Source organism: Urocitellus parryii, chromosome 4 (assembly GCF_045843805.1).
Source record: "Urocitellus parryii isolate mUroPar1 chromosome 4, mUroPar1.hap1, whole genome shotgun sequence".
In the NCBI taxonomy this organism is placed as follows: Eukaryota; Metazoa; Chordata; class Mammalia; order Rodentia; family Sciuridae; genus Urocitellus; species Urocitellus parryii.
The window spans coordinates 36,907,294-36,928,714 of record NC_135534.1 but is presented as its reverse complement, the minus strand read 5'-3'; the positions used below and the strand labels follow the sequence as shown (position 1 = coordinate 36,928,714).

The following is a 21,421-nucleotide window of genomic DNA, read 5'->3' as shown; positions in this document are numbered from 1 at the left end:
GGGCCAGGCAAAGCAAAAGATATCTGCTATACTATTAAAATGGTTCAGTAATAACTTTGTATATAAATATTCATTAATCTAACCTGTAAAGCATTTTGAATTTTCCTATAATGAGACAGTTATGGGTTTACATTTTATTTATATTTTAAAATAAAAGTAAAGGCTAGAAAGATTGAACAAAATTTAAGTAATTAACCAAAAGTTTATAAGGAGCGTAGTGTCAAGATAGTGGCAAAATGAATCTCCCAACATTGCATTGTAAATGAAGTTGGTAAAAATTGAGAATTAAACATGGTCTTTATACAGAAACTAACATTTCTGTAGGTAAAATCAACAGCTGAAATAGGTTAAATTGAAGTTTTGGATAAAAGTACAGAACCTCTAATGTTGATTCTGACACTTAAATATCTGCATATACATATTTAAACTTGGCAAAACTTTTATACAGCCATAAAACCCCACTGTGATTATTAAAACTATCATCTCAAAATTGAACGAGGAGTTAGATTTATTTGGTGAAAGCAAAGGAAGAAGACAGGGAGAACATATTACAAAAAAGCAGGTGATGACTTTTCAGATTTAGTTTGAGTAGATTAATATTTTTAATTTGATATGAAGAATTCAGGAGAGAAATGCAATTAAACATAAGAACAGAACTGATAAAAATTGGGTGGTAGGGCTGGGATATAGCTAAGTGTTAGAATGCATACCTAGCATGTACAAGGCCCTGGGTTTGATCACAACACGACCAGAAGAAAAAAAAAAAAGTGGGAGTGAAGAACCTATATTAATTTATTGTTACTGGGAAGAGCAAAGATTAGTAATTTTAAAAAAGACAGACCATAGTTCTGAAGTAGTCACATGAAGGAGAGAAATAAGAGAATGGAAAAGAGATGTGTGTAAAGGGCAGTGGTATTACAAAGGATTTCTAACATTTCACATTTGAAAAATGACTTGCAGAGAGAAATATTTTGAAAGGATAAGGAATGAGGCAGAGGATATAGTACTTTTGTCCAAAATCCTGAAAAAAACTGTTCTCTACTTATGCCACTAATCTTTTTAATTATACCAAATGCCTATTGCCTGTCATCTGTTCAAAGTATGATTTATTTTTTAAAATATGACTTCTAGCTAATTTAGCCTTTATATCTGCGTTAGGTGTATATACACACACACACACACACACACACACACACACACACACACACACACGGGGGGCTGAGGGAAGAGATACATATCTGACAGATACAAATGAGAGAAAGTATCTCAGAATGAAACTTTCCCAACAGCTCCTCACTTGGTGGACTAGTCCCTATATTGCTGTTATCCAGAACTTGCCATTTGCATGGTTCAAGTGGTTTGTAAAATGATGGTTACTCCAGGAAGTATAGACCTCTGTCAACTACCACCTTTTGGGGGCTGTAATATGAGGGATGAACTTAGTATTCTACATATACTTTAAAAAAAATAATTTTAGTTGCATATAGACACAATACCTTTATTTTATTTTACTTATTTTTATGTGGTGCTGAGGATCAAATCCAGTGCCTCACGCATGTGAGGCAAGCTCTCTACTGCTGAGCCACAACCCTAGACCCTCTACACATACTTAAAAAAATTGTATTGTGATGATTTCTGAAACACACGGTTATATTATGCATTAGTGTCCAAGTTCCATCTTCAGACTTTGAATATGGAGTCTTAATACAAAAAATTTCAGAATGCAAACCAATGGTATTGTTACATATCTTATATTGAGCTGTTGCTAACAACTTATAAAGCAAGCTGTGAATATTAAAAAAGATGAATATATTTTGATATTAAAATAAATAAAAGTAATTGAGAAATCATAGGATTTATGAATGCTTTCAGTGATACTGGTGACTTTTCTATATGTAAAAATATTTTAAATTATTTTTGTTCTTGTTAAAAACAATGTGAGACAAATATAATTTGCTTATAATCATAAACCACATAAAATAAATCTTTCCACCAAATCTTGGGTATAATCAATTTACTGACCTTCACCTCAAATTACTAAATCACAGATGAACATGTGATTTGAATTTGCTTTCTATAATAGAGATGCTTTTTGAAGAGTTATCCATACAGTAGTGTTTGCCACACCATAGGTGGAGGCAATGTACTGTCCACCTATGGTTTCTTTGACAAATTATTTGACATTTCTACGCATCTTCTTTAATTAGAAAAATAAATTTTATTTACAAACCATCATCAGAAATATTCATGGCCTAGCTACTTTGGAATTCAGAACATTTTGCTTTAGAAAGGCAATATAGTACCTACATACTGTATTTATATAATGCCCCAGGTGAGTATACCCAATAAGTATACACCATAATTGAAAAAATTTCATAACTGTAAATGAGGGGCTGTGGATATATACCATCACTTTATTTATACTAATTAAGTTTTAATGAATAAATAAAACTTGTACATATTTATTATGTGCATGATCCTTAACACCTACTATAATGACTTTTGAGAAATAAGTAAAAATTTCATTTAAAGCATTTATACATAATAAAAGTGCCAATAAGTATTAAATTATTATGTGTTGACTAAGAGATACAGACTAATAGTCCCTTCCTTCACAAGTGGTAGGACATTTCATGAGACTAATGGCTGGAAGTCAGTCTCAAAAATAAGGTCAGAAAATCCTATATGACTCTAAATCTTGAAATTTCATTTATACCAAAGCTCTCATTGAGCAGGTTTATTTTAGTTCCAAGTTATTTAAATATGAAGAGGTCAAAAGATAATTTAAAATATTACTTCTTGTGAATATTAATCCCTCTTTAGATATTGAAGATAAATCCAACATATTTAATTAGTTTTGCTGTAACTATTATGAAATGTGAATTTGCTTTTATACCATTGATATATGATTTGAACATAAATAAAAATTTGTGCTTGCTTACACAAGGTTTTCATCTAGCTGAAATAGGTGAACACAGAAAGCTGCACTCAGCTAAACTGAGCTGCATGAGAATATAAAAATGAACACACCTTATGAAAACGAGCCAGTCATTTACAGCTGGTGTTATACATTTCTGTCTGGTTTCAGATCATCCTCCTTCTAGCACTTCCTGGGAACTCACAAGTTGCAATCCTTTTTGACAATCATTTCCACAAGCAAACTTCAGTTCTTTTTCAAGGCAAAAGGTGTATTTATTTGATGTGTAAAACTGTGCTACTATTTTTATTAGGTTGAAGTTTTGCTTTTAATGTCAATGACAAAGGTTTTGAGAGTTGTGCTATCAACTCCATTTCCTTCATCAATATGTGTTTTTATTCCATGACTGCATTATTAGCACCCTGTTCTAGAAGTTTTTTGGTAGAGTTTTTTGACTCTTCTAAATATAGAATCATGTACTCCACAAATAGGGATACTTTGTCTTCTTTTTTTCCTATTTGTAGCATAAAAGGAGTCTTTCTGAGGTAGTAATAATTTTCTATTTCACAATCTGAGTACTGGTTAATTATGATTGGTTCACTTTTTATGTAAAGTCCATTTAAAATGATCTCATAGTAACTTAATGAAATAGCATTCTTATTCTAGCTTAAATTCACAGTTTTTCTTCATTTACATATTCAATGGCTTTCTTTTCCCACCCTCATATGTTTGATTCCCCCTAATTTCTCCTAAATGTAGTTGCATTGTAAAAGAAGTATTAGTGTTTTACAGAAGGCAAAAATCTCTAGAGACAAAAATGGCATATAAGAAAACTACACTCAAACTTTATGGTATGAGGTGGACAATGAGGTATGGTGACTTAACATACCAGCTAGTCACTCATCAATATCTTGTAAAAACATTTTTTCATTTTTTTTTGAAGTAAACAGTTACTTAAAATATATTGAAAGGATTAAGAGAGACTCCAGATGTGAAAGTGATCGTTACACATTAAGGCAATCCAATCAAAAACCTTATTACCAGAGATAAAAAAAAACAACCCCGAATTTATGGTGGCTTTCTCTATGACAGATCCTGAATATATTCCTATGAATATGAAATTACTTTAAGTCAGAATTGGAAGGAACTGTAAAGATTATTTTTTCTCTCACTTTATCAATACGATTTTAAATAGGAAATTTGACCAGAAGTCTCAAAATGTCTCAATTACTTATTGTATCACTGTTTGCTTTAGTGTAAAGGTTTCTATGCTACACAAAAATTCACTCAACTAAATATTTGTTGTAGTGAGCAGAAAAACAGGCCAAACAAAGCAGGTAAATAGATTATCTAAGTTGTAACTCCATGTAATTCCTATAGTAGCAAGTATAAATAACTATTTTCTCATTATTTTCAGAGTTGGCTCTCATACAATATACCTTGATCTCATCTGAAACACAAATTTACAAAATTCACACTTTATATAAAATAATTTAGTAAGGGGAAGTAATGAGATAAGAAAATCAAATACTTTAAAATCTACTTCTTTAATATATAAAATAGCAAAGAACAATAAAATATTTAATTCACAATGACCATTTAAATACTATTTACAACAACCTCATCAGCACAAATATCTACATTTGTACAAAGTATTTTCAGAAAAAAAGTTATATGTGAGTAAAATAATGTATGAAACATAATAGAAGGCTAAATACATCTTGGACCATAATTTTATTACTTCTAAATTTGCCTTATTTTAAAAAAACTATAAGGATAATTTAACTCTCTATTGTTTTCTAAAATGTCCTAATCAACTTGTTGTAGCACAGTAGAACTAAACTGCTGCCAAACTGATTTAGGGATTTTAAAGAATAACAAATATTTCAAAAACCTAAAACTTTTGTTGACATTTTATATTTATTTAAAGTACAAAAGAAGAAAACAAAGTCTCTCTTTTTTTTTTTGCTTGCTGAAGAAATTTGAGTAAACAGCTATATAAATGATTTTGTTTCAAAGATTTTAAGTACATTTTAAAGGATTCTGACACTTATAAAAATAGATGTGATCAATTTCATTTCTCTTGATTTCAAAGTGACTTATCTCAGATTTCCTTTCGAAATGTTTCTTCCAAATTTTCTAACCATGTTTGAATTTACTTTATAGATGTTTCTTTTATATCCTAGAGAAAAATAAAACAATGGATAAATAGAGCGAAAGTATCATTTAAAAAGTTTTTACTCTTCATTCAACTTTTATTAAAAATTAAGTCACTGAATAAACTTATTTCATTCACTTTGTTTTCTTCTCACTGATGAAAGGCCATTTCTATAGGGATTTGCTGCTTTCTTTCTTGTATAATCAATTTTTTGAAAATCTTTAGATTATTTCCCCAAAGCTTTTAAACTTCCAAGTCTTTGCATCTTGTACTTTCTTTTAAATTATTTTTTTATTTATATATGACAGCGGAATGCAATACAATTCTTATTACATATATAGAGCACAATTTTAAATATCTCTGGTTGTATACAAAGTATATTCACACCAATTTGTGTCTTTATACATGTACTTCGAATAATAATGTCCATCACATTCCGTCATCATTTCTTACCCTGTACCCCCTCCATTCCCCTCCCACCCGTTTGCCCTATCTAGAGTTTGTCTATTCTAATAGCCTGCTTCAGATCCCTTAACCCCCTTTACCTTTTACTATCACCCTTCAAATTGATTTTATCTACTATGCCCATTCTTCTGGGTCTTTATCTGCCTTTACAATGATACCATACTCAGCAAAGTGTTGTTATAATAGGGTGTCACTGATTTTTGAGATCAGTCTAGTTATTTATTTTTTGGGATTACATTTGGTTTTAGTTCTAGAGGCATTTATTTTCTTGGCATTATTTCTTGGGAAAACTCTTTTTAAGAAGTTGCTTCTACAACCAAATAATAAACTTATGAAAATTTTCAAATCATAGAAATTGGTTTTTCTAGGATACCTATTATCAAAGAATGGATTAAATAGCTCATATTTAAAGAGAAGTAAGCCAGGTGCAGTCGCGCACTCCTGTAAATTCCAGCTGAGGCAGGAGGATTGTGAGTTCAAAGCCAGCCTCAGCAATTGTGAGGTGCTATGCAACTCAGTAAGACCCTGTCTCTAAATAAAATACAAAATAGGGCTGAGGATGTGGCTCAGTGGTTGAGTGCCCCAGTGCCCAAAAAATAAAAAAATAAAGAGGAGTATTTTTTTTAAAAAAACTACTATAGAAGAAAAAAGTAGGAGATCATACTAATCTATAGTACTCACCAAAAAGGAAAAAAAGATTTAACCTAGATTTTAAAAAGTATCGATTGTTAAGGATAATGGAACACTTAGAAAGAGATATTCATTTATAAGATAGTATTTCATATACATTAGAATATCTAAGTGAAAATGCCCAAGTAGGTATCAGAAATTTCTAGAAAAGTAATAATTGCTTTCTTTAGAATTTTTATTTGGGTTTTTCAACTAACAACATACAAATGAGAAAAAAAAAAAAGGACTATCAATGTGAAAGAAAGCAACTACTTTTAACTGAACAGTTGGAGAAATCTGTAAATCTCAGCTAGGATTTACACGTGTGTGCCACCACACCTGGCTCACTTTTCTTTAAATAAGAGCTATTTGGTAAGTATACTAGAAAAAACAAATTTGTATAATTTGAGAATTTTCGTAAATTTATTATTTGGTTATAAAATCAACTTCTTAAAAAGAGTTTTTTCCAGGAGACAAACAGAGCAGAATACACTTAACACCAACTCAAACACCTACTGTTAAGCCCAGCATGTTAAACCAAACAATCACAGTAAACTTTCCATTTAGGTACCTTACTGTCCGATTTTTTTTTTTAACTTGCATAAAGAACATTTCCATTAAATTTAAGGTAAGCATTACAGAAATAAGCATTTGTCAAAGTTACAATTGAGAATTTTTATGACTCTAACCAAAGAGCATTAACAGAAAAAAGCAACAATAGCTTTCATGCTATTCATAGAAAAAAACCTCATTATTTCACAATACTCCTTTAAGTTCCAAACACTATAAGTTTCTTTAGAGAAAACAAATCAAACTGTGTCTTAATTGATTTTTTTTTTTTTTTTTACAGGTCCTAGCACCAGGTGACTGCTTAGTAGATAAATATTTTCTGAATACAGTCTTAAGAACTGTAGTGCAGAGAGATGTCTAGACATCATGGCTGAGAATCTGGCTGGCACAACATACCACTAGTTCAACCAAAGGGCTCCAGTTACCATGGACTCATGTCATTCCCATATGTAGTTGGGAAAATATAGTCACCTTCATTACTATCTTTTACGATTTGCCAATGAGAGCTAGAATGTGATTTTAACTAGGTACAAACTGGAGCCTTTACATTAATTACACAAATAAGTATATCTATTATTATTATTATTATTTTTTAAACAATACCTTTATTTTATTATTTTTATGTGGTGCTGAGGATTGAACCCAGGGCCTGGCATGTGCTAGATGAGCGCTCTACCACTGAGCCACAATCCCAGCCCATCTATTGTTTTTAATAAGAAAAAAAGTTCAAGGGGTAATCATTTATTTATAAAATAGAATTAATTAACTTATAAATAATTCAGCAATAAGAGGCACTATAGATAACAAAAAGGATTTAGAATGCAAAGTTGGAGGGTCTGGTTCTGAGTTCTGGCTCCATCATAATAAAATCTGTTTGAATTTGGAAAGGTGGTTTACATTTTGTACCTTAAGTTTCCTTATCTGTAACATGTGGATAATCACACTTGTTTTCCATATAATAAAGATGATAAGTAGTATTACATAAAAGGGGATTTTAAAGAGAACATTGTTTAAAGAAAAAAAGCAAACTACTTACTACATGTATGTTAGATAATTAAATATCAAATTAAGAGCTGTGACATACCCGTTGTAGGTCTGTTTTCTTGTGAGAGTGTATTACTTGAATTATCTTGTCGAATGCGCTTGGCAAATCCATGATTTTCTTCAGCAGTTAATGGAATATTTGATGTGGAACTTGAGGGGAAAAGTTTTTATTTAAGTAAATTTTATATTTTTTACGTTGAAATTCACGTTGTATATGAAACAATAATAAAGTAAATCAAATACAGAAATATTAAGTTGCAAAATCCCACAGAAGTAATTAAAGGCATTAAAAACATTTTTGGCTTACAAAGAAATCTAGTTGTGTGTGACTTTAATGATGTTTATTCAGTTATAACTGTGGGTGTAAGTAAGAATTTCATACCAAAATATTTCCGGTATGCTGTGCTGAAATACTAGTAAGCACTGTTAATTCAAAGTGTAGAGGTAAGTAGTGCATGGTGACAATGAGTGAAAAGCTAAGCTCTTACTGCTAATTTGAAGCAAGAACCTTAACCAGGGGAACGTAAATACCTGAGATTATCTGGAAACCTGTTTTTAAATCAAAACACAACTACAAATTATAATAAATTTAAAACTGTCTTAGGTCATTCCAATGACAGACATTGGAATGAATTCCCTATTTGCATTTGTTCATCCTCAAAAATTTTACCAGCCTTACATTGTTATTGGGCTGAATTCTAACTCAAATTTAGTTGATATATTATTAAACACACATCATAACCTGTGTTATAGGTTATACAAATAAGGCACAATTCCTGTTCTTAAAACTTATACAATAGACATAAAATGGGAATGAGGAAAAAAAAAAGACAAATACTTGAAGTAATATAAGGTAGAATAAAGAAAAACAGTGCTAAAGTTTTTAGACTTAAAGGAGCTATGGATTTTTTAGACATGGTAAGTTTAATAAGGGTTCTTAAAAATACAATCCTACCCCAACTGATTCAAATGTATGAATTGCCAAGATCATTGTAATGTCATGTGTAGCTAATAAAAGAAAAAATACAATCCTTAGCTAGGCATTTGGCACATGCCTGTAATCCCAGAGATTCAAGGTAGGATGACTGTAAATTAGAGGCCAGCCTCAGCAACTCAGCAAGGCACTAAACAATTTAGTGAGACCCTGTCTCAAAAATAAAAATAAAAAGCAAAGGGGGATGTGGCTCAGTGTATAAGTGCCCCTGGGTTTAATGCCTGGTACCAAAAAACAGAAAAACAAAAGAACCCCTAAACCCCCCAATACTCACTCTAGAAAGTATTAATTGAAATTTAACAGGCTAGGGGCTTTGGTGGGTGATAAACACCCCTTTTCTACAGTAATTCAAATAGGCGAATTTTAGGAATTTTTTTTACTAATATATACCATTTTACAAATTGATGCTAATTTGATTGTCAACTGTATTAATGATTGGGAACTTCTCTTTAAGACAATAACTTACTCTTCCAGCAATTTCAATTGTGGTAAATTGGTGTGAGTGTATGTTTGTGGAACAGGGAGAAATAGTGGTATGCTCATTGCAAATAGTCAGAAATACCAATTTAATAAGATAGCAAAGAAAAATAGACTAGCTTCTGAGAACACTGAATGAAGAGAAAAATATTCAACTGAAATACCTCAATTTTATACAATGCCTGAGAAAACTGATTATGGTATTCATAATGCTGATTATACCTACTGTGTGAAAAAATGTGAACGATATAAAACAAAAATTATACAATGAAGTACTAATGTTATACAAATAAATTCAATTATCAAAAAATTTCATTCCCAAATGGTGTTAAAGTTACTGTAAACCAGGCATAGTGGTGCATGCCTGTAATCCCAGTGGCTGGCAAAGCTGAGGCAAGAGGACTGCAGGTTCAAAGACAGCCTCAGTAACTTAGTGAGGCCCTGTCTCAAAAAAATTAAAAGGGCTGGGGACTTGGTTCAGTGGTAAAGCTCCTTTGGGTTCCATCCCCAGTTAGCAGCCCCCCACCCAAAGTTACTACAATTCTGTTTTGAATAGTAAACACTTTTTTAAAAAAAAATGTCACTGGTTATTTTTGATTAGAGATACTATTCTCTACAATTTGTGTTAAAGTCATCTTTATTATTTGATGATTCTTTACTTTGGCTAGTTCCAGGACCTTACATTTCTACCTACAGCATGTACTTATTTGAAAATCAAACTTTTGAATAAATCTATTAGACTAAATCTCATATTTCTAGGACTGAAATCCAAACCTAATAAAAATATTTTGTATATTTATACATAAGTCAAGAACACTCAAACATATTTGGGATTATATAAAATAGTTAATGAATTAAATGTTTATTATTTAGATCTGGGCAACTTAGTAAGAATCTATTGCAAAGGAAAAAAAAAAGGCTGGAGATGTAGCACAGTGTCCCTGGGTTCTATTCGCAATAATGTACCCAAAGTTTATCATTTATAATTCATATCATAAAGAAAAGACTTAAAATTGCTATGAGTATAAATACAAGTTATGTTAAATATGATATTGAGAAGACATCCAGAGTCTTCCAATATATTTCTATAACTAAAACTACTAAAACTTCAGAATTAATCTTCTGCTTCTTTACATATATAGTACTATTTAGTAAACAATATATATATCATAATCTTTCAGTTGAACTAATTTCTAGTTAGAATTATGAGATATCTTTCTAAAAACACTAAAAAGGAATAACAATTGTGAGGCCATTTTTGGGTATAAAATAAATAAATAAACATGAAGATTTCCTTCTTCAGTTTTTAAAACCATATTAGAATATATACACACCTACATATGTATATAAAGATGCTAAGTGGAAAATACCAGAGTTTATTATGCTCAAGCTCATGTAGCTTTAATTGAGGAAAAGGAAGATTAAAAAAAAGTAATTATGTACATTTCTAGCATTAATCTCTTCTAACCTTAGTTAATGGCAGGATCTAATTATTTGTACCAGAGGGAATGTAATAAAGTAGTTAATAGGATATGAGAAGTCGAGTTACTTTCTTTACATGTCCTTTAAGTGATTTCATAATATGAGTTGCTCGTGTGTTTTAACTCATCTAAAACCACTCCAAACACACAGGTTACATACCTAGACATTTCTTGAAAAATCATGTGATTTGGTAATGACTATGTTTACATTTTAAGATTATTCTTAGATTTTAGTAAACACAACAGAGCATGTTACCAGTAAAGAACCAGAAAATTTAACATTAATGAATAAAATGAAAGACAAAATTGACATAATACAAATTAGTGATAAAATGGATGAAACAGATGATGACAGCTAGCTAGGCTTATTCATGAAGTGGCTGACTTGAATAAATGAGCTACACTAATTGCATAATTCAAATTTGTCCCTTAGCAAAATATAGTAAGTAGTTGATCCTTAGCTACAGAGTATCATTTCAGGATGCAGTGGATGCCTGAAATCATGGATCATACTGATTCCAACACATGCTATTTTTCCTTATACATACATATACATGATAAATTTCTTTCTTTTCTTCTTCTTTTTTTTTTTTTTAAGGAGGCAATTTACATCTTCTCTTTGGCATATCGAATTGCCAGCATCATTGCTTTTTTGTTTCTAGCCAACTGTTAAGTAAAACAAGGGGAATTTGAAAAACAAGTACTGTGATACCAGGAGAGTCGATCTGATAACCAAGGTAGCTACTAAGTGGCTAACAGGCACGCAGCATATGCCATATTGATATGGTGGGTAAACTGGGTGCTTCAAGAAGTGAGAAAGAGAGAAAGAGTGTAAGATTTCATCATGCTACCAGAATGGCATGCAAGTTATAACTTATTGTTAACTTCTGAAATTTTCTACTTAATATTTTCAGACTTTGGTTCAGTGTAACTGAAACCATATGTAAGGGAGCACTACTGCACAAAATTTTAAGTGTCATGGACAGTCAGAGACATTCAAGACAAATCAACCCATAAATTTTAAATTTACACATTTCAGGGGTCTTCAGCACTTTGCTTTGAAGCTGCAAAAACAGATCCTAAATTCACCTATTAGAAGATACTCTGAGAATCATGAATAAGTATGCTATTTGTAAATTTGTTTCCTATATCCTAGATGACAACAGGTCTATGGTAGAAAACAGAAAATTTAAAAGACTTATTTTAAGGCCTTCCACTTTCCTCCCCACAATAACATGGCAAAGAAAGAGGTAAAGTCTCACTAAGTGGCTCTACAGGGTCTCAGCCTTAATAAGTTGCTGAGGCTGGCTTTTAAACTTGTAATCCTCCAGTCTCAGCCTCCAAGCCACTGGGATTATGGGTGTGCACCACTGCACCTGGCTCCATCTTTCTTTCTTTTGTGCATCAGTTTGAATATTTTTCTATACATCTATCTTCTAACTCAATAATACTCTCTTTTTGCTATGATTGATTTGTTCAATTGATTTATTGAGTACTTAATTTTGCTCAATTCTCTTTTTAATTCCAAACTATTCATCTGATTAATTTTAAGAGAATCCAGTTCTTGATAATTTTTCTTTTATCTACTTTATTGAAATTAATCATAGCTAAAATTTTAAAGTTCTTGTCTGAAATTTTCACTCTGTACATCATTTATGCATCATTGCCTCTTATTTTTCCCTCTTCTTCTTGACTTTCAGTCAGTCAGTTGTGTCTCCTGGCAAACTATAATTTTTGTTTAAATGCCAAACATATATGAAAAAGCTGTAGAGGTTCTGGATAATATTCTTCCAGAAATATTAAAATTTTCTGTTGTCGAGAAGGAAGAGAAGAGAGATATTACATTGATCTAAGTAAGGAATGAGATGATCTAAGGTCTGTTTCAGCCTTACGAGAACTGTTCTATTTCTAGTTTGTCTTACTAATAGCCCTTCAAGAATCTTAAGTAAAATCTTGGGTGTTTGATAGGACCTCCTCTTCATTATGTTCCCTGAACTCTAATTCTTCTGTTGTAGCTCTGTAAGAATATCAAAGTTCTGCTAATACTTTAGTCTCATAGCAGTTACTTTCAGCTTGGTTTCTTGGTTGGCCTCTTACTCTAGAGTTAAGAACTTGGCAAACCTTGAGGGCAAATGCTGAAGAGTGATTTTGTTTCCCTAGTTCAGTGAGACTGTTAATAACTCTAAGCTTCCATTATCCATTTGGCCTCTATGAGTTAGGCCATGAATTCACAAGTAGTAAATGGAGGAAAAGGAGCAGAGAAAGTTTCTCTCTCTAGAATCTGTTAGTCCTTTCCTTAGGACCTTGGACCCTCAAGTCCTGGCTGCCTTGGTTGTTTTCCAGTGCCTTCAAGCAGCTGTTAGTTATACTTTATCCAGCTTTAAAAACTGTAAAACATTTGTAATTGTTTTTGATGGGTGGCTTGGTCTGACACAAGCTACAGTGTCATAACCAGAAACAGTAGCCTTTCCACTTCATTATAGGTTAGTCATATATCAAAATCCAGTAAGATAATATAATTCTAGGATTAAAGAAATTCAGTAATGTTTAAGAGGACAAATAATAAAATGAGTAAAAAAATTGCAACTAGAAGAAAAGTAAGAACTTAAGTGACATTTTGAAAGCTGGGAGATTTTCAATTTATTTTTAATAATCTAAAAGATGGAACGCTTTATATAAATACCAAATGAAACACTTGGGCTTCAGCAAGCTCTCCCTTCAAGTCTAGTGCCTCATTCAAAGCAATTTTCCATAAGTATGCTTAAATATGACTTGACAGTCTAATTACAAAAAATAAGAAAGAGTTATAGAAAACAAAAGTATAAAGATTATCTTATAGAGACCGAACCAGTTTATGCTTAATCATACCTTATTAGTTTCCGTTTCTTTTTGGCAGCAGCAGTCATTGCCATGTAAGAGGGCATTGTACTTGATATAGGCACAGAATTCTTAGCTGAGAACGAAGGAGGGTCAAGTCTGTATATTAAATATTTGGGGGGAAAAAAGAGAGAGAGAATAAGCTTGCTTTATATTATGAAGAAAAGGGGTATATACTTTCAGAAACAATTTGATAGATATATAAAGGAAAACATTCCTCTACACTACCAAATTCCCCTCACATGCCCTGGGATTTTCTTCATTTTTAAACCCACGGGTAGAGTCATTACTAAGAAATTTCTGTTTTCCCTACGTATAGAAAGGCAAAGTTATTTTCCTTCCCATATTTACATTGAGTGTGATGATGCAGATGAATATTTATGCAGAGGAAATACAGTCAATGATACCTTGACTACTTCAGAGTAAGCTGAGGTTTGAAAAATGTGGAAAAAAACCAGTGAAATTTCCTTTAGTGAAGACATTAACGAGTAATAGCAAACATGGTAATACCCCAGTAATGGCTTATATTATGTAACTTTGGAATATAAAGAACAAACTAAATATATTTTAAAGTCTTTTTTATCTTAATGAGGATCAATCAATTTAAGACATCAAATTTAAGACTTTAAAATATTGTTAGTGGATTTATATTCAGAAACAAAATAATAGGAAAACATTCTTTTCTTTGTACCTTTGTAAAGTGTTTTTGTTTGGTAGTGATTCCTGTTCAGGTAATTTATTCTTTAAGCTCTGGTTATCTTCACATATAGTAAAAGTAGAGTCCAAATCCTCCTGTCTTTGTTCTATTCTCCTCTTAAAAGGGCTATCTACTTCACACAGCATTTTTCGTGAATTATCACTGTTTATATTTGAGCCGCTGGCTTGAAAACTTTTAGTATGTGATGATGGTTTTATTAAGACCATTGGAGATGGATTTTGCAAAGTTTTTCTACAGTCTTCCGGAGTATACACAATAGGTTGAAGCTCTTTGCTGAGAGAATCATTAAGCTGTATACTTTCAGACAGTGTAGACTTCTGAGTATGTTTTGCTTTTGAGGGAGAAGGCATTAATTTTCTGCGAGTTCTTTTTTGTGGAGTAATTTTAAGCAGATTAGATTCACTTGAAGATGCATCTGTTCAATAAAATTGAAAAGTTTAATGATGTTACCTAAATAGTTTTCTAATAATCCCATTCATTAAAAAAATCACTAATAAAAGTATTCTTCACCAGTTGATAAAAACATAAAAGAAAATAAGTTAGAAAGGAAGAAAAAATGATTTAATGCTAAAAACTTTAAATAAAATTAATAAACTCATTATTTTCAACCAAATCCAACAATTCATAAGCAATTTCCAGCTTCATGTCTAACTTGGGTTTAAGATAGAATGGCAGTAACCAATAAAATCCCAGGTAAATTAAATAAATATATCTCTTATGATGTCAGGTACATAGCTAATTATTCATTCTACTTGGTTTATTTGTCTCCAGTCTTATAAAACTCACAGATTTAGAAAAGTTAGCTTTAATATCAAAGATAAATGAACATAATTTGAAGAGTTCACAGTATTTTAACTCTTACCACTCTGAAAAAGCAATTACTCTAAAACATCAAGAAGGCCCCAAGTTTTTAAATCATGAAGTAAAATTCCCAATTGGTTACATTTGCTTTACTATATAATATTAACTTACACAACACTGAAAAGAGAATAGGGGTTATTTTAATAGAGCAATTCAAAATTTCCACCAAGTTAAAAAATACACGTATAGCAATCACCAGTAAGTACATGCATTATTCTCATGTTAGTTGACAATAGGCTCTACTATGGCAAGGTTGACAATTACCCTCTAGGAAATACAATTTAAAAACAGGAAGAAAAATATGATCTCTGTTCTATTAAGGAATTTTACTTTTCTGAGAACTAGATAAATGAGATCTAGATCTTAAAATAATTTTCCACTCCCTTTAACATGACATTTGTCAAATTTTCCATTACCAGATATTTTTATACTAATGCTGCAGTGTAAAGACAGTTACTTTTCTCCACTGTGCTGCTACCACCAATTTGGTGGCTATTAATAGCTGGAAGATTAACTTCTTTTCCCATGAGAGGCAGCAGGGGTATAGAGGATAGAAAACTATATCGAGGATAGAGAACTGAATTGGGAGTCAGGAGACTTGAATTCTATTTCTGGATTCACCAACGATTCACTGAGTGACCTTGGGCAACTCACTTTAGCAGTGTGGGCATTAATACCTCCTAGGAAAAAAAGGGATACTATCTTTTTATGTACAGGGAATTTTCTAGGATTAGATGACAGAAACACTTAGGATTCAAAAAAACGCTTTAGAAATATAAGCTTCAGCTGTTAGCATTACTACTTTCACAGGGAATACGGTAATTCAGCTTCTAATAATTAAATCAATAACAGTCATCTCTAAAACAATACTTTTAAACAATGTCTCACTTTTATTTGATCAGATATTCAGTTTATCAAGGCTGATCATAGGTTGTAGTAGAAAACAAAATTATTGCTCACACAAGCACATATAGGTGTTTTTTCAAATGCAGGTTTTATAACAACATTAAAAAATTCAGAACATAATGGAGCATGAAATCTTAAGGAATAAGATTTTTTTCTGGAAGAGTTAATCTGAAGTGCTGACCCAGGATGGAAGGCCACTTTTTCCCTATTGTTACTAAAAAGAAAAAGCATGAAAATGGGAGTCTTGCCACAAGACACTGAAGAAATATCCACAGGTCCTAGGGGATAATTTAACATATACCCAACATAATATTTGGTATGATCAGATTAATAATTTGTCACTAAAAAGAACAGTAATGTCACAATAGTATATCTCAGCTATAACTCTTCTCCTATATGATAAACTGTAGGAGAAACATGGAGATGAAATGTTAATATGAATTCACATATCACTGTTTTATTTGGCTTGGTAGAAGAGGTGCTATAGATATCAGTACATATAAAACAAAACATGAAGTGTTCTTTTCTTTTTATACTTTCAGTAATTAAATTTAGATAAAGCAATAAAAGAACATCATCATTTCAGGACTACTCAAAGACTGACTAGATGCTAAGAAAGGTTCAGGGGACAACCAGAGCAAACAAAACGTAAAGGCTTAAATAAAAATTAAACAGCCAAGCTGTTTAAAATGATAATAACTCCACTTGTTAATGAAAATAAAAACACACATCTTACATTTTACTCAGGATATAATTTCTAGAATATGTAAATAATATTTCTCTTTTAAGATAAGTGTAGGAAAAAAATAAATTAAAAAATTAAAAAAAATTAAAAAAAATTAAAAAAATATAAGTGTAGCTACTTTAAGAGGGAAAATATTGGGTTAGGGGCACTTATTGGCTGTAAAAACTATTGGACATGCTAGGTCTATGCCTATAAAAGAGATATGCTGTATTTTTCCATCAGAGAAAAAAGACGTATGGTAAATTTCCAGAAGAGCAGGCTTCAGGTAGATGTATAGATTCTCCTGATTCAGCTTGGGAAAATACTATCTAACAAAATTCCATAATTGTAGGGACGACAGAATAGAAGTGGTAAAGAAGGAAGCTGGAGGCAGATTGTAATTCCTTTAGAAAAGTTCCATAAAACAAGAATGGGAATTACATAGTGTCCTAGGACCCTAATAGATGATGGCAGCCAATGAAACATCCTAGAAGTGTGGTTATTACACAAAGGGGATAAGGAATTAAAAATACTTTGATATAAACTTGTATAGAAAAGATTGGCAGCCACATGGGAAGACTAAGGAATTAGATCAGTGCATAATATACTTAAGTATATATAAGAAGGAGTAGGCAGCAGTGTATCTTACAATTTTGAACAATTCTGCTGTTTCTACGTCATCTTTTGGGACTTTAAAACACTTGAACATATTGTAGGTGTACTGCATTTCTATCGCCCTGAGATAGTTATAATCCATAGGATCATAGGATGTAAAGGAATGAGACTTGTTAAAACGTCACTATTTTAAAGACAAGAGCATTGCTTTTTTTTTTTTTTTTAAATGAAAGGAAAAAAAGTTACAGTCAGTTATGGTACAACAGCAAAAATCTAAGAGGACTGCACTTTCATAAAGAGAATTCATTGTTATTAGGCCATGTAACATGCAGGCATTGGGAGTATAGTAGTAAACAAGACAGCTATAAAGCTACATTTTTAACTGGAGAAGGGAGATATCAATCAATAAATTAATTAACATGGTGACAAATGAGTTGTAAATATGGGCTGGTGCAGTAGTACACACCTGTAACCCTCATGGCTCAGGAGGCCAAGGCAGAAGGATTGTGAGTTCAAAGCCAATCTCTAAATTAGCGAAGCCCTAAGCAACTCAGCGAGACCCTGTCTCTAAAATATAAAAAGGAGTTGGGGATGTGGCTCATTGGTTAAGCCCCTGGGTTCAATCCCTGAGACCAAAAAAAAAAAAAAAAAAAAAAAAAAAAAAGAGATAATAAAATATGAAACTGAAACAGATTTTGGTGAGAGATTGAGGAGGTGGGGTGACTTTAACTACAATGGCCAGTGAAGGCCAGTCTAAGAATGGGGATACATGATTTGAATGGCTGTGAAGGAGCCAGCTATATGAAGATAAGGGGAAGGAGGCAGAGGAATAATAAGTATACAGACCCAATAGCAGTAATGAATTCAGCTCAAGGAAGAGACAAGTTATTGTGACTGAAAGTGTAGTAAGTTAGAGCAAGTAGAAGTGAGAAGAAGCTACGAAGATTGAAAAGGGCCAATTTATCTAAGGATTTATGGACAAAGTAATGTGTTAGATTTATTCTAAGAGCAAAGAGATATTTGTGGAGGACTTTAAATACGGATGTGATGCAATCTGATTGATGTTTTGGAAAAAGACTGGTTGTTGGGTGGAGAATGAAGTTTGAATAGGTATATGTTGATAGAGAAATCAGTAACAAGGCTATTGCTGTAGCTCTTGCAAGAAATAACATTTTGAATGACAGTCGTACCAACAGTGATGGAGAGATGTGGGAAGGGTGTTATAATCAAATGATCAGATAAAAATCATATAGAGTAAACATATTCAATGACATACACAGGTGCCTATGATAGGACAATGAAGAGTTCACAGAAAGGAGTAGTATAGAGTCATCTCTCAGTATGCATGGGGGATTGGTTTTAGGATCACCCTTAGATGCTAAAATCTGCTTGAGTTCCTCTCTAATATAGAATGGTGCAGTATTTGCATATAACCTATGCATATCCTCCCATATAATTTAACTCATCTATAGATTACTAATAATACCTAAGACAATGTAAATGATATATAAATAATTTTTATATTGCTTATGAAATGATGACAAGAAAAAAACAGTCTGAACATATTCAGTACAGATACATTTTTTCCTACCAAGTTTTTCTGATCTGAAGTTGGTTGAACCTGTGGAGATGAAACCCAGGGATATGGAGGGATGACTTTATCAATTCTACACAAGTAAATCAATGGAAATCAAGATTTTCTATGAAACCATAAACCTTTTACACTCATGATATTCCCTCAAATTTGGGATTCTCTTGTTCTGACATTCCCTTCATTAGGCTTGAGTTCCTGTTGTCTATTCAGGAGCTCTGATCCAAGTAATGATAGGTATCTTGGAATCTGCTTACTTCCCTCTAGTTTGGATTCTCTTGGACTTGAGACAGCAGAAATTGTTTGGGATTTGAGGATGAGATTTCTTATTCAGAGATGCTGAGGTAAAAAAGAAAGAAAAGGAGTAAGCACAAGTAAAAGATGGTGCTAGAATAAAAGTAGTAGAGAAGGAAAATGAACTTGGGCTCCTAGGAAGTTACACAAGGGAAAATGGACTTAAGTTTAGTAGAATGATATGGAAAAGGCATCTCTTTAGGTCAGCACTCTACAAATTCATCTCTAGGTATTTCCAAAAACCTAAAACAAAACCAGATTTTCTGTTCTAGAAATTGACATACTATGATTTCAATAACAAGGAATACTACTCTGGTATGTTAATTATTGCCTTAAACTTTTATATCCTTAAAAAGAAGTCAATGCATTTTAATCCATGTGTAATCAAGCTTGAAAATGCAATCTTATAATGAATGCATTTGATGTATAGTAAAATCTTTTTGATAGGGAAGTAAGTTAGAAAGGCACTGAATACTTGAAGAATCTCTCATCAGAAGAACCAGTACATGGTACCTATCTTCTTGCACTGTCTCATTTGAAAAACATTCTTACCATAAGAAGACATCAGGCATCTAGTTTACATGCAGATTCCCTTTAAAATGACTATAACACAAAAACAGGAGAAAATTTGCTTCAATGTTGGTCATGGTAGAATAATGGTGTGTATGTATATATATATATATATATATATATATATATATATATATACACACATATATATATATATTTTTTCCCCCCAGAATATTAGAAGATTTTCTGAAGGATATTGTGTAGCTAGGACAGGAATAAAGAAAGCCATGAAGGGTCTTAAGTAAAAATTTCTCAAATGAATAAGTGACTAATAAAACTCCCAATGCTTATGGGAACACATGGATTAAAAAAAAAAAAAAAAAGAAAAGAAAGCCATGAAGAAGAATAGCTTGTAATATGCTTCATTCTTCAGTGCTTTCTCAGGGAGTTAAGTAAAAGACAATGATAGGTGTCACTAAAGTCCCTTAAATTAGGACCAGAGAAGAGGAGGTAGGTGGAATAAAGGAAGAAAAGTTAAGGCTGAGAGATATAAAAAAATGACAATACCTAAAGACTAGAAATAGTACTAAGAAGTCCCAAGATAAAGTACTAGCCCAGCTGGGTCACTGCAGAAAGGAATAAACAGAATGTGCCCTCCCTGTGGAGCTTGCTCCTGTCATTGGTGGCCATATCACATGTGCTTAAGAAGCTCTTGGATGAACAGTCAAAGTGTCCATCCGAGACTATCAACGGCTCTGGTCCCTTTGTGTACTCACTGTGTTACTGGATCTGTGAAAACATTTTCCTCCTCATTTTTTAGTTTTTCAGACAGGGTCTTACTATGTAACCCAGGCTGGTCTCAAACTTGTGGGCTCAAATGATTTTCCTGCCTCAGCCTCCTACGTAGCTGGGACTATAGGTGTGATCCACCATACCTGGCTTTTTCTCCTTAATTTTATAAGTAAAAGTACACTTATAAATAATAGGCAAACAGAAAGTTCACTGCATCTATCAAAGGAAAATATAAAGGAATGAAAGAATTGGCACACAAAACTGGCCTTCTGATAATCCAGATGCCAAGTTCTCCTCCACTACAAAATGCTGAATCCCTACCACAGGAAGAATTCAATTAGGCAATGACTAAATAAAACACGTAACATTCACAGTTACACTGTTATTTAAAACCATATTTTAAAGATTTGATGATGCTATGGGAAATGCTTGTTCAATGAGGTAGCATATAAATTTTATATGATCATAATTTTGACAAAACAAAGCAAAAACCAACAAAAACCAAACCAAAGCATATATGAACAAATGCCACAAAAAAGGGGATAAGTCACAGAAACAGCAGAAGAAAATATGGCATAATTCATCAACATATAGGGTATAGGTTTGAAAATTGGGAGTGATTTTTTCTTTATTATTTTATATAATAAAATATATACTGCTTCCATAAAAATTATAAATGATAAACAACAAAACAGAAACAATGTCTGAGGTGGGAGAATGTTAAGAAGCCAATAAGAAACCAGAACTTTCAAGTCTCA

At 32.1% G+C, this 21,421-nt stretch overlaps 1 protein-coding gene across 1 annotated transcript in view; it reads right to left on the bottom strand.

Moving 5' to 3' along the window:
- Positions 1-4,938: 4,938 nt before the first annotated feature.
- Positions 4,939-21,421, bottom strand: part of Kif18a (kinesin family member 18A) — a 79,811-nt gene continuing 63,328 nt past the window's right edge. Inside the window, exons 14-17 of the mRNA XM_026412279.2 lie at positions 14,344-14,785; positions 13,644-13,751; positions 7,864-7,973; positions 4,939-5,099 (exon numbers count right to left, since the gene is read on the bottom strand). Coding sequence (XP_026268064.2) covers positions 5,017-5,099; positions 7,864-7,973; positions 13,644-13,751; positions 14,344-14,785 — 743 coding nt within the window. The 3' untranslated portion in view covers positions 4,939-5,016. The remainder of the gene's footprint in view (positions 5,100-7,863; positions 7,974-13,643; positions 13,752-14,343; positions 14,786-21,421) is intronic.